General features: G+C 59.6%; 1 protein-coding gene across 1 annotated transcript in view; it reads left to right on the top strand.

The window, feature by feature from the left end:
- Positions 1 to 1,261: 1,261 nt before the first annotated feature.
- The window catches only part of Cerk (ceramide kinase), a gene marked incomplete at its 5' end in the record, with an annotated part of 46,777 nt that continues 35,619 nt past the window's right edge, over positions 1,262 to 12,419 (top strand). Inside the window, one exon of the mRNA XM_047549827.1 lies at positions 1,262 to 1,754. Within this exon, the coding sequence (XP_047405783.1) occupies positions 1,262 to 1,754 (493 nt within the window). The remainder of the gene's footprint in view (positions 1,755 to 12,419) is intronic.

Genomic DNA, 12,419 nt, shown 5'->3' with positions numbered 1-12,419 from the left:
GAGCTGGGCTCCTAGGGAGCAGTGATTCATGGCTGTAACTACTCTGCAGACAGGCACAGGGAGCTGGCAGGACCAGACCTGCACATGTACCACCCAGTGCCAGGCACGGCGTCAGGGCCCAGCACCTGGCCCACCCACCTACATCTGCAGCACCAGGGCTGGACAGGGACAGCTCAGGGGGGTAAGGCAGGCTTTCCTGTCAGCCCTGGAGCAAGACCCTGAGGCAAGTCCTGGGTATGCCAGGTCAGAACCCCGTATTCTCTCTCTCTCTCTCTCTCTTTATCTTCCTCCATACTAAGGATTAAACCAGGGTGCTTTACCACAGAGCTACTTCCTCAGCACCCCCCCTTTTCTTAAGGATGGTCTCAAACTTGTGATACTCCATTCTACTGCCTCAGACTCCTGAGTCACTGGGATCACAGGTATCTGCCACTGTGCCAGCAAAAAATCCTATACTCTCAGACACGTTTTTCAATGCCTGAGTTGTGGACCCCTCAATGATAAATTAGGAATAAATGTACCCACTAAACCAATATTTGAGTGCTTGCTATGTGCTGGCTCTGGGGAAAGAGATGGACATGAAGAGGGACAGACATGCTCAGAAGGCAGGGACAGATCCTGCCTGTGTAGTGCTGGAGGTCCCTTTAGCTGGGACGAAGGGTCACCTCCCAGGGGAGGGGATGCTCCTCTAGCTGGATAATGAGACAGGAGATTCTGGGGCCTCAGGGGTGATGGCTCCACAAAGCACTCAGGCTCTGTGGCTTCTGTCCTTTGGGCCTGCTCAGGAGCAAGGGGTTCGCTGATACCTGGTCACCCTCCACTGCCTTCTTAGGGGCGGCAGGCCCCAGAGCTCTGCCCCGGGAAGGGCACCTCCTTCTCCTGCAAGCCTTCCCCGGCGAGCCGCAGGCCCCTCCCCAGCCCACAGCAGACCAGGGATCAAGGAAGATCGACGCCCAAGGTCACCGCCGCGGGGCCCCACAGCCAGGCCCGCGGCCCCGACGCCCGCGCACCGCTGCCAGGCTGCACTGCTGTGCCGCCCCCACCCCGCCTGTCATTACCGCCCTCCAGGCAGACGCTACTGAGCTCCACCGGCGTCCAGCTGGACAGGAGAGTCGCCTGCGCCCGCAGCCCCGGCCGCTGCCAGTGCACCTGGTGGCGCTGCGACCCTGCCCAGGCCCCCTCAGACCCCCCACCTCGCCCAGGCCCCTTTCACTCCCCCACCCAGACCTGCCCTTGACCCCTGCCCCTCCCGTCCCTCCGTCCGGCCCCCTCCCGGCCCTGTCCTCAGGCCCCTTCCCCTGATCCCCACGTAAGCCCTCCTCCCGCCCCGCCCCTCCTCGGTCCCCCGTCCCGCCCCCTCCTCGGTCCCCCCGCGCCCCTGCCCCGCGCGCCCACCAGCCGCTCCCAGCCGGCACCTGGTCCGCAGCGTCCCCTCCCGGCGCCCTCCCGGCGCCCTCCCGGGTCCCCGCCGCCCGCCGCCTGCGTACGGGGTGACGCAGCGCCGCCTCCCCGCCTGCCCGCGCCGCCGCCCCGGCGACTGCAGGGGCCGCTAACGGTCCCGCGCCCCCCGCGTCCGCGCGCCCCCGGCCCGGCGACCAGGCCGCGCCGGCCGCGCTGGGGCGATGGGGCGGCGGAGCCGCTGCGCTCGGTGCTGTGGGTGAAGCAGCAGCGCTGCGCCGTGAGCCTGGAGCCCGCGCGGGCACTGCTGCGCTGGTGGCGGAGCCCGGGGCCCGGGCCCGACGCGCCCGGCGCCGGTGAGTGTGGCCCCCGGGGTCCGGCGGGGTCCGGCGCCGCGTCCGCCCCGGGCCTGCGCCGCCCGAGCGCGCCGGGCAGGGCGGGCGGCCGGGATGGGGAGGCCGGGGACCCGGCCGGGGGACCCGGGTCGGGGGACGGGATGGGGAAGGCTGGGACTCCGAGACTCCGGGAAGGGGACGCCTGGCGGTGGGGGCCGGGGGAAACGTGCGGCGCGGAGGGCACATCACTCCAGGGACCAGGACTGTGAGCCTCAGGGAGGTGCCAGAGGGGGTGGGAGGGCGGCGCCGGTAGCCCCCCGCGGGGCGAGACCCGTTTGGGGCCCTCCAGCCGTGGATTGGGTGCCGTGGGCGGCCCGGAGACTGGTTATGATGGGCCCCCAGGGGCTGCCGGGCCCCTCCCCCTCTCCGCTGAACCCCGGGTAGATGCTTCTGTTTAGCAGGGATCTCAAAGGAGAGGCACCTTGGCAGGGCAGGAACTTCCCGAGTGAGAAGATGGTTCCGAAGGGGCTTTTGACCTGTAGGGGTGTGCTCCCTGCTTGGGGGTGGGGTGATTCGGGGACAACAGGTTGGCCGCCTTGAGGACCTGGGCATTTGGAGAAACCTAATTTAGGTAAACATGAAAAGACACCCCACCCTGGAGGGCCCTGGTGCAGCGGCTGGGGTGGAGGAGGACACAGGCTGCCCTCCCTGAGGCCCTTGTGCAGAGCTGTCTGGTGGCAGACGGATTGGAAGAGGCTGATAAAGGAGAGGTCATTTGGCCTGGGGAGGAGGGCGGATTATAGAAGGGGGCGGTTGGACAGGGAGCGCGCAATGTTGAAGGCAGAGGAATCCCGGCTGGCAAGTGTGGAGTGTTCAGGTTCATCTCTTCCCTCTTCTGCAAGTTTTTGTTTCCTTTTCTTCCTGGTGCTGGGGATGGAACCCAGGGCCCTGGGCATGCTGAGTGGAAGTGCCCGGTCAGGATGGGCCAGGTGGATCCTGTGTGGCAGGGTTGTAGGGTGTTTTGCATCACAGCAGAGACAGAAGCAGGGACAGGTGTGTCTGATGGAGCTGGGCCCCAGGAGGAGAGCCTCAGAGACAGCATCCGGTTGAGCCAGGCGGATGGTTGCCGTCTGGGACAGGGTGGCCAGGCGGCCCTCACACACATGCATTCTCTCTAGAGACCTGGAGAGGTGGACACTCTGTGTTGGGGAGGGATCCAAGCAGGCAGGCAGAGCAGCAAGTGGCAAGTGCCAAGGTGGGGACTGGCTTTCACTGTGAGTGGGGGGACCCTGGAGGGTTGTAATCAATTTAACTTTTTCAAAGGATTCCTGTAGCTCTGAAAAATGGACACACAGGAGGGACGAGGCAGGGGACCTGGGAGGCTTTGGGTCCAGTTCAGGTGGGAATGATGGTGGCCACAGGGTTAGTGTGGAGGAATTGACCCGCAAGACCCAGAGAGGGCCCCCACGGCAGAAGCAGAGTTTTGCTTTTGTTGTTGATTATGGGGTGACAGTGGGGGTCAAGAGTCTCTGGTGGCTGTTCTAAGTTTGAGATGCCTTTTAAGAATTTATTTTGCAGCGCTGGGGTTCAGATCCAGGGCCTTGAACATGCTAGGCAGGCGCTCTACCCCAGCTGCAGCCCAGCTCAGGTGTCTTTGGTGGGCATTCAGAGGCTGTGGGACTCTGAGGACCAGTGGAACTGGGTGGGGTCAGTCGAGGGTGGCCACAGACCTACGACCACACCCAGTTTCCAGCAGTATTGTGTTCGAGAGCCTATCTGTGACTGAGTGGCTGAGACCAGACTGTCCCGTGTCTTCCTGATGTCCCCTCTGGGAGAGTGTCATGCTCAAAGTCACCCTCCAACCTCCTGCCCCACTTTCCAGGCCCACTTCTCTGTTTCTGCCTCAGTGACACTGACGCCTGGCCTGGGGCCCAAGAGGGCCGCACTTCCCTGTAAACCTTTGGCTTTGGAGGAGGATATGGTTTCACAGAGTGCCCACTGTGTGCAAGCCCCAGGGCCTCTGTTCTGCCATGCCAGACTCCATGGCTTCTGTGAGGGAGCCACTCCTGCATTTCAGTAAGGAAGAGACTGAGCCCAGGGGACTTAAGTGCCTGGCCCAGCAGGGTTCGAGGCTCTCTGACCCAACTCCAGCAAATGTGCTCCTAACCACTGGGCAGTCTGGCCTCCCTTGGGCCCGAGTGGCTGTGTGGACGTGGACAGACTCCTCCACGTAGCATGTGTGGGTGGAAAGTAGCTCCTTGCCCATCGTCTGTGTTGACGTACTTGGCCAGCTACTATTACAGTCTCCAGTCCCAGGGTCTGGGTTTGGTGTGGTGGCAGACTGCTTTTAGTCTGCTGGTTGACTGGTTCTGCTGGCCAGTGCTTCCACACACCCGCCCTTCCTCTGCTGGAGAGGTGGCTGCTTCACTCCTGCTGAGCATGCAGGGCTTTTGTGTGGGGTCACCGAGCTTCCTGGTGTGCCAGCAGCAGCCCTCAGAGGCCTGGGCTGCCTCCGGAAGCAGTCTGTTGGGTGCTCTCCAGCACCAGGAAAATGAGAGCCAGCTGGGGGGCAGTGGTCGGAAATGCCCAACGCAGCCACTATTTGTCTCTCCCTCCTGACTTTGCAGTCCCCAAAGGGAATCAGGCCCTTTGGAATCTGAGGTCAGTAGAGTCAGTAGGGCAGACTATGAGCCAATTCACAGGACACTTAATTAATGTTAGTGGGTGGCACTCCCAGTCCTGCCCCTTCCCAGGTGTGTCTGGACACACCTGGATTGACTGGGTCGGCGATGGGAGGTGGGGACTGGCAAAACCAGGCTGCTAGAGGGTGTGAGAGGACAAAGGAGGCCGTCCTGGAATCCAGGGACAGGCTGGGACAGGGCACCAGGCTGGGTGGCTACCCAGGTCTTTCATCTGCTCTTTCATTTTCTCCTATTTCAGATTGAAAAGCAGAAGCTGGAAATTGTTTGCACATGGTGCTCAGCCCAGAGTGGGCTCTAAACGCAGGCACATAATCTTCCCCAGGGCCCAGCTGGGCAAGTGACCCGGGCCCAGCAGCAGAGATAAGGACTAGCAACCCGGAGGGCGGGGCTTCAGCCCTCCCCGGGCCTCCACTAAGAAGGCTGAGCCAGCAATGATCCAGTGGCCAGGCCCTGGTCGGAAGTAGGGCAGACTGAAAACAGGAAACCCGGGTGGGGAGGTTTCTCAAAGTGGGTGACTAGTTGAACTTGAAGCAGACTGAAATGGTTTCTGGCCTGTTCCCCCAGCTGTAGAGAAGGGCACTTAAACAGACTGCGTTCATTCATCTGGAGTTGGGACTGGAAAGACTGTGTATCTGTGTGCTGGGGCTCCAGGGTAGTGTGGAGCCAGTGCCCAGGTCCCTCTTTTGTGGGAGGACCCTCTCTTGCCTTCCACCAGCCCCCACCAGGGTGCCCCAAGGCTGGGGGCATTTCCTGGGCAGGTCACTATTGTCTTTATAAAGTGTGTCCCAGGACTCCATAGCAAGTACCTAACAAATTGTAAGCAAGCCACAGATATTTAAAACATTTTTTTTCTCCTTAAGAAATAATCTGTGGATTCACGGAACTGAGTGGTAGAGCACCTGTTTGGTTTGCATGAAACCCTGGTCTTATCCTCAGCACTGAAAAAATAAAAGTTGATTTAATACAATCTAGAAAGCAAAGAGAGAGAGAGAGAGAGAGAGAGAGAGAAATTGGAAGTCTCCCTTAGTCTTAAACTTAAGAAGTAATTAACTGGGCGCAGTGGTGCGTATCTGTATGCCCAGCTCCTTGGGAGACTGAGGCAGGAGGATTGCAACTTTGAGACCAGCCTCAGCAACTTAGCAAGACCCCATCTCTAGATAGATAGATAGATAGATAGATAGATAGATAGAGAGAGAGAGAGAGAGAGAGATAGGCTGGGGTTGTAGCTCAGTGGCAGAGCATTTGCCTAGAATGTGTAAGACCTTCAGTTTATCCCTAGAGTACAACCGAAAAAAGAAAAACAATTATACTTGGTATTTCTCTTTATGTAAATATATGTGAAAGAAAACTGGGTAAGTATGATCTTTTAAAACATGATTTGTATTTTCATGTTTATTTATTTATTCATTCATTTATTCATTGTGGTGCTGGGCACTCTACCATTGCTACCACTTGAACCCTCTTTTGCGGTACCAGGGTCTGAGCCCGGGGCCTTCCACATGTGCTGAACCACATCCACAGCCTCTTTTTTAGGCTTTGTTTTGAGACAAGGTCTTGCTGAGTTGCTGAGGCTGGCCTCAAACTGGGGCTACTCCTGCGCCAGCCTCCTAAGGAGCTGAGGTGTGCACCATCGTGCCCAGCTAAAACATGATTTTTTAAAGAACAACATTATTGAGGTCTAATGTGCATGCAGTGAAATCCCCATATTTTAAGAGCATAGTTCAATGAGTTTTGATAACTCTGCAACCTTGTGAGCTTTCCCCAGCCCAAGAACAGTAGCCACACCCCAGAAGTGTCCCCATGCAGCTGGTCTCTGCCCTGCTGCCTTCCCGGGGTGGGCGTCACTCTGCCAGCGTCTCAGGAGTGCAGTCTGGAGGTCCGCCCTGTGTCAGTGGCCCATCTTTTGGTGGTTAACATTGCATTGTGTGGTGCTATTCACGGCTCCCTGGTGATGGACTCTTGAACTGGCTCCGCTTGGGGCTGTGCATAAGGGTTCTGTGTCCTCTACTCTCCTTTCCCTCCAGCGCGAGTTCAGGTGGGCAGCCCAACTCTTCAAGTTGTGATTTTTACATGTTGCGTGGTGTTTCACTACACGATCATTATGAAAATATTTTTTACTGTTTAAAGATAGAAAGTTTCTGGAAATCGGAATCTGGTGGATTTAAGATTTTCCTGTAAGGGGCTGGGATAGACTCAGTGGTAGAGCGCTTGCCTAGCATGTGCGAGGCACTGGGTTTGATTCTCAGCACCACATAAAAATGAATAAATAAAGGTATCCTGTCCTCCTACAACTAAAAAAAAATTTTTTTCTTAAAGATTTTCATGTAAAAGTAAATTCTCACAAGAAAATAGAGGACAATTCGTAGGCTTGGAAAGGAGTGAGGCCTTCCTGAAAAAGATGGAATCCAGAAAGGATGTTTAAGTGAAAATCAAGAAGTTCCTTCCATCGGCTGGCATAAGGAAGAAAATGCTGGGGTGGTGTCTGCTGATGGTGGGTGTCCACCTCAAGGTCCTCTCGGTCTCTGGTCGTGTCCTTGGTCTGATGCTAACATGGCTGCGCCTGCCTCCTTCTGGCCAGGTTGGCGTGGTGTGCCTGGCCTTGTCCGTTGGCTTCCAGCTGCTCATGCCCTGAGTTTTGCTGTGATTTCTGGAACAGCATGCACTTGCGTCTACTCCGACCGCCCGGCCCGTGAATGTGAAATTACCCTGACCAACTGGGCTTTTCCCAGTGTAGACAGCGGGGTGCTGGGGATGTAGCTGCCGTCTGGTATTAGTTTCTGAGTTTCTGTTCCTCTCTCCCTTCCCCACGGCCTGAGCACCTCCTGACGTGCTTTTTAGTTTTATTTTGATTTATCTGTGTCTTCAAACATTTTATTCATTTAATCCCTGTGGACACAATGCCCCTTCTTGTTTCCCGGCCTCTCTGAGGCCGTTTGGGCTCGCTCGGGACCCCACCCTCCCTGTGCACCGTGCACCTGGGTCTCTGGGGTGCGCGGACCCTTGGACTGAGTGCTGGGAGGCCTTTCCCATGGCTCTCCCGGGGACTCGGCCGGCTGCCTCCCCGGCCTGCCGGTGTTATGGTTTCATCTCCAGCCCTGGAGCCCAGCCAGGAGCGCTCCAGGGAAGCAGGAAGTGAGGCGCATGGTGTCCCACATGCTTGCTGACCTCGTCTGCCCTCGGCCCTCTCTGTTCCGGTGCCCTGAATCGTCTCTGGGCCGTCGGACGGGCTGCTCCGTTTCGCCTCCCGTCCTGCCGAGCGCGCTCCCAGAGCCAGCTTCCTTTTCAGTGTTTCGACGCCTTCCTAGTTGCAGGTGGACACAGCACCTTGTGTCTGATGTCTGTGTGGCGCCGAGGCTGGAGCCAGGGCCTCCCGCGTGCTGGGCGAGCGCTCCACCGAGCCCGGCCAGCTGCTCCCAGGCCTTTGTCTTGGTCCCTGATTTTCAGTTCTGGACCCCCACCAGCCTCTTCCCTGCAGCGCCGGTTTCCTGGACCTTGGTCTCTGCAGGCAGAGCTGTCTGTGGGAGTGAGTGTGTTGTGTCTGCTTTCTCGTCCTGGTCAGTGGTTCTGCCAGGGGGTGGTCTCAGCCATGGCACCTGCCGGTCTCTTTTCAGTCAGCTGACTGCTGGAAACCTGGACGCTTCCACAGAGCCGTCTCTCCGCGCGCCCTCCTGCGTCCTGCGGTCTGCTGCTGATCCACCTAGTGACTCGGCCACTCTGCTCCTGTCCTAAACCCCTGCGGGGTCCCCTGTTCCTCTAGGAGCCTCTCTGCAGCCACTCTAGGAGGCACAGGTTTGCCTCTGCGAGCGTGGGGACCCCCGCCACCTCGGTTTTATCTGGCGACCCCCTCGCCAGGTCCCCGGGCTCGGCATCTGGCGACTGCCCCCTGGAGCACCGGCCCTTCCTGGCGCTCAGAGTGCTGATCAGGGTTAGTCGGGTCAGGACGCCGTGCTCAGGTGGCCCCGTGGCTCCCCTTGGCCTCGGCTCTGGAGGCTCCTCCTTTCTTCACACTGGTGCTCAGCCCTGCTGGGCACAGGGGCAAGTCTCTCGCAGAGGAGGCCGTGTGGCGCCAGCCCAGCCTTCTAGCCCTTGCCGTGGCCTTTGTCACCAGGGTGGATGGCAGCTGGGCTTCTCCGTAGGCTCTGAACGTGGGCAGCTGGGTGAGCCAGGACTCTGTCCACTCACAGGACCAGACAGACCACCTTTGTCCTGCCCTCCCCTGGACGAGGAGCCCACCCTGCGTGCTCTGGCTCTCTGGCCAGGAGTTGGTGCTTTCTGGTTTTCACTGAGTTGCCCACCCTGCTGTCCCACAGCTCAGCTGCCCCTGGCACACGGCCGGGACAAGAGAGGGAGCACCCGGAGACCACCGCTCGCTCCTTCCTGCAGGGTCAGCTGGACGCTGACTTGGTGTGTCCTTGGTCAGTTGCCTTTTCTTCAGCCTTGTCAGAGTTGCTCGTGGTCCTCAGTGGGGGAGAGAGGAGCCCCGGGCTTACCGCCTGCTGGCGGGGCCTGTCCTGGGTGGCCATCTGGAACCTTCCGGGGAGGTGCTGAGTGCTCCACCCGTCTGCTCCTTAGCCAGAGTGGTGCTCCGCCAGATGATTTTGGCTAGGATTTGGGTCTGGGGACCGTGGGGCCCTGAGCTCCTGTCTTGCTGTCCCTTGCCCAGCAGGCCACAGCCCCAGGTGGAGCGCCTCCCCGCCACTCCTCCCATTCCTGGGCCCGCTACTCCGTCCCCAGCAGCCTCCCTGCAGCCTCTGCTCCTCCGTGAGCTTCTTCCTGGGGCAGCCCCAGGCCTCTGGTGGAGGTGTAAGTGTCCAGACACTGGGCCTGACATGACCAGAGGCACAGCTGTCCCCACCCAGAGCTAGAGGACTGGGGGACTCAGGTCCTGGTAGTTTAGTCTTCAGGGGTCCCCAGTTCCCCTAAAAGAAGTAGTTCAGTGGCCTCAAGCCTGTGGTTTCAGGCTCCTTCCTCTCACTCATCTGCTTATATGCTGCCAATCTCTTGGGGCCTCAGGGCCTTTGCACTAGCTGTGCCCCCAGCGTGAGGTTCGTTCACCTGCCCCTCCATACTGCCAGCCCTGCTTTCCATAGCATGGGGCACTGGATAAGTTGGTGAATTGGTGAACTGGTTTGTATGGTTGTATTATTTGTTGGACGTCCTCTGGTAAGAATGCTCACTGCCAGAGGGTAGGGCTTCCTGTTGGTGCCTCCCTGTCTAGACCAACCTCTGCTGCAGGGTAGAGGCTCCGCACACCCCACCGTGAATGGAGGCTGGTGTCTCCACTGGGGCTGGTGGTCTTCTTTGGTCTGTGTGATCCACTGATGCACTTGACAGTTGAATGCCCTCCAAGAGAATAGCCCAGCTGGAGGTGCTGTCGAGCACAGGATTCCAAAGACTTGTGCCTCGAACGATCTCGAAAGGCTAGAGCAGGACTGGACAGCTGGCTGGACGTCACCCGTGCCCGGCTGGCACCCCTCCCCGGGCCTGGCACATGCCTGACTGAGCAGTGGGAACCTGGGCGGCCTCCGCCTGCCCTCTCCACACCCTCCACCCTCTGGGTCCCTCTTTGGCTCAGTCCTGTCCCTGCCTCCCCTTCCTGCAGTGCCCTCCACCCCTCCTGCCCCTTCCCAGGTGTTGAACCTGCTGTGACCAGGTGTGAGTCGGTGTCCTCGGGCCTGGTGGCCTCTGGCCCCTCTCCTGTCAGAGGAGTGAGCAGCAAAGACCGCCACCACTCATCAGCCCTGACCGGGCCAGGCATGCTCCCTGTGCTGATCCCATCCACTCTCATGGACACCACTTTGCAGATGAAGTGACAGAAGCACAGAGAAGTGAAGCAAGGGGCCCAAGGTACACAGCCGGGCGGCGCCAGGGCTGGACTGAACCTCAGAACCTGATCCTGACTTCATCCATCCCCCTGGTTTGGGCCAGAGAGCAAAAGATGGGCATGAACTTGACTTTGGTGGGGATGAGGAGCGAGGTGGGGCGGGTGGAAAGCTGCCTTCAGACTAGCCTGGAGGAATGGGTTTCGGTTGCTGGTCCTGCTGCCACCCATGGGCTGGGACCATCAGTCAGCCTCACGGGGACGGTGCTCCGGGGCCTCAGCTGAAGTGGCACCGGGGATCTGTCTGACCTGCATGGTGAGTTCTTCTGTTCCTTCTGACACTGCAGCCAACGTTTTAAAACCCAAAGATCTCACATAAAAATCAAGCACGCAGAGCTGGTGCCACTGCCCAGGCCCCGCCAGCAGAACTGCGAGGACCGCCCTGGACCCCAGGTCTCACCGAGGAGCTGAAGGAGGCCACCCTGGGCCCCAGGCCTCACCGAGGAGCTGGTGGAGGCCGCCCTGGACAGCAGGGGAGGTGAACGCAGGACGCTGGGTCCTCAGCAGCAGGACTTCAGCAAGGTCCTGGCTGCGTTTTTAGGAACGGAAAGTCACCTTAAATGACGTTCATGCTGTGGGAAGCGCATGGAGACCCGGCATCGGTGTGTCTTCACAGTGCCTCCGTCCTCAGTGGAGGCACAGTTTCTTGAGGCTTCAGTCTGCCCCAGGTGTGGCCTTTGTCCTGTTCTGAGTTCACACTACAGTTTTGGGTGCTGCCACTCACCTGGCCCAGGCCGGAGACCCAGGCAGGAGGTCTAGGTAGAAGGTCCAGGTAGGAGGCCCAGGCAGGAGGTCCAGGAGCCTCTGCCCCCACTCATACTGTGGCTGGGTCTCAGGGGCACCTCACATGCTGGTGCTCGGGGATGCTGTCCGATGTCCTGCCGACAGCGTGGTTGGGGACAGCTGGGCCTTGCAGGGGTCCCAGCTTGCTTTCAGGTGTCTCTGTGTCCTTGCGTGTCCTATAGGGTTATAATTGGGTCTACTCAAAGGGCCACGGAGGTTCAGGACATGAAGTGCCCAGACAGGACAGCAGCTGACCACCCATGTGTTCTGAAAACAGCCAGAGCAGTGAGCCCATGCTCCGTCTGCTGAGGGCACAGCGGCCCTTCCTCCTGTAGCAGAGCCAGGACCACCCCGCCAGGGCCGTGTGCAAGCTCTGCAGATCCGTGCAGAGCTCCTGGGGTTGGGCCCGTCTGGGACTTTGTTTTTGTCTATTCTGGAACCCGTGGCCACGTGGTGGCCTCTGTGGGCAGTGGTGGATCCAACCCCGGGGTAGAAGTCGCTTCAGGTCGCCAGGGGACTCTCTCCTTGGCAATCCTTTCCAAACGCAGGCGCGACCGTGACCCGGCAAGAAGAGCTGCTTCCAGCCGCAGGCTCCATCCCAGAGGCCGGTCTCAGCCTAAGGAGGAAACCGCTCCACCCGACCTGGAGCTTTGGCCTTTCCCTGGTCTGTGCGGCGGGTGGGCAGGCCTGGCAGGGAGGGGTGCGGTTGCTTGACCACCCTAAAGTGCACGGGCTTGTTTTGTTTTTATTTCTGCCAGTGCTGGGGATCCAACCCAGGCCTGGAGCGTGAGGCGTGTGCTGTCCCGCTGAGCTGCACACGCAGCCCACAGGTGCGTCCTTACCTGCAGGGCACTTGCGGGTCCCCAGTGGCGCTGGGCAGCGGTCTTCACAGGCGAATGCTCACCTGCAATCTAATGAGGGTCAGGCGCTCACACAGCAAAGGCGGGGGCGTGGCTGCTGCCAGGAAATGTGACTCCCAGGTGTCCTTCCTCTGGGGAGCCTCGCCTGAGCTCGGGACCTACCCTCTCGCAGTGGAGTGCCCACCTTGGACAGCAGGGCCAGCAATGTGCCCTCGGCTGCGAGCTGGTTTTGTTCTGTCACGTGTCCCTGTGAGACCTGAGACCCTGGCCTCCCAGGTGGCTGCCAGAGGCCTGGCAGAGGAGCACGTCACTGCGCCCAGCCCGCCCCCCACAGGTGCCGCACACCTGTGTCACGGACAGACCTGGCTGCCCCAAGGTACACAGGAAGCCCACGGGCTGCCGGGGCGTCCAGGAACCCTGACGTCAGAGCTGAGAAACAGAACAGGATGGAAACGCAGGT

This window comes from Sciurus carolinensis, chromosome 4 (genome assembly GCF_902686445.1).
Source record: "Sciurus carolinensis chromosome 4, mSciCar1.2, whole genome shotgun sequence".
Classification (NCBI taxonomy): Eukaryota; Metazoa; Chordata; class Mammalia; order Rodentia; family Sciuridae; genus Sciurus; species Sciurus carolinensis.
The sequence above is the reverse complement of the archived record's forward strand: the minus strand, read 5'-3'. Positions and strand labels throughout refer to the sequence as shown.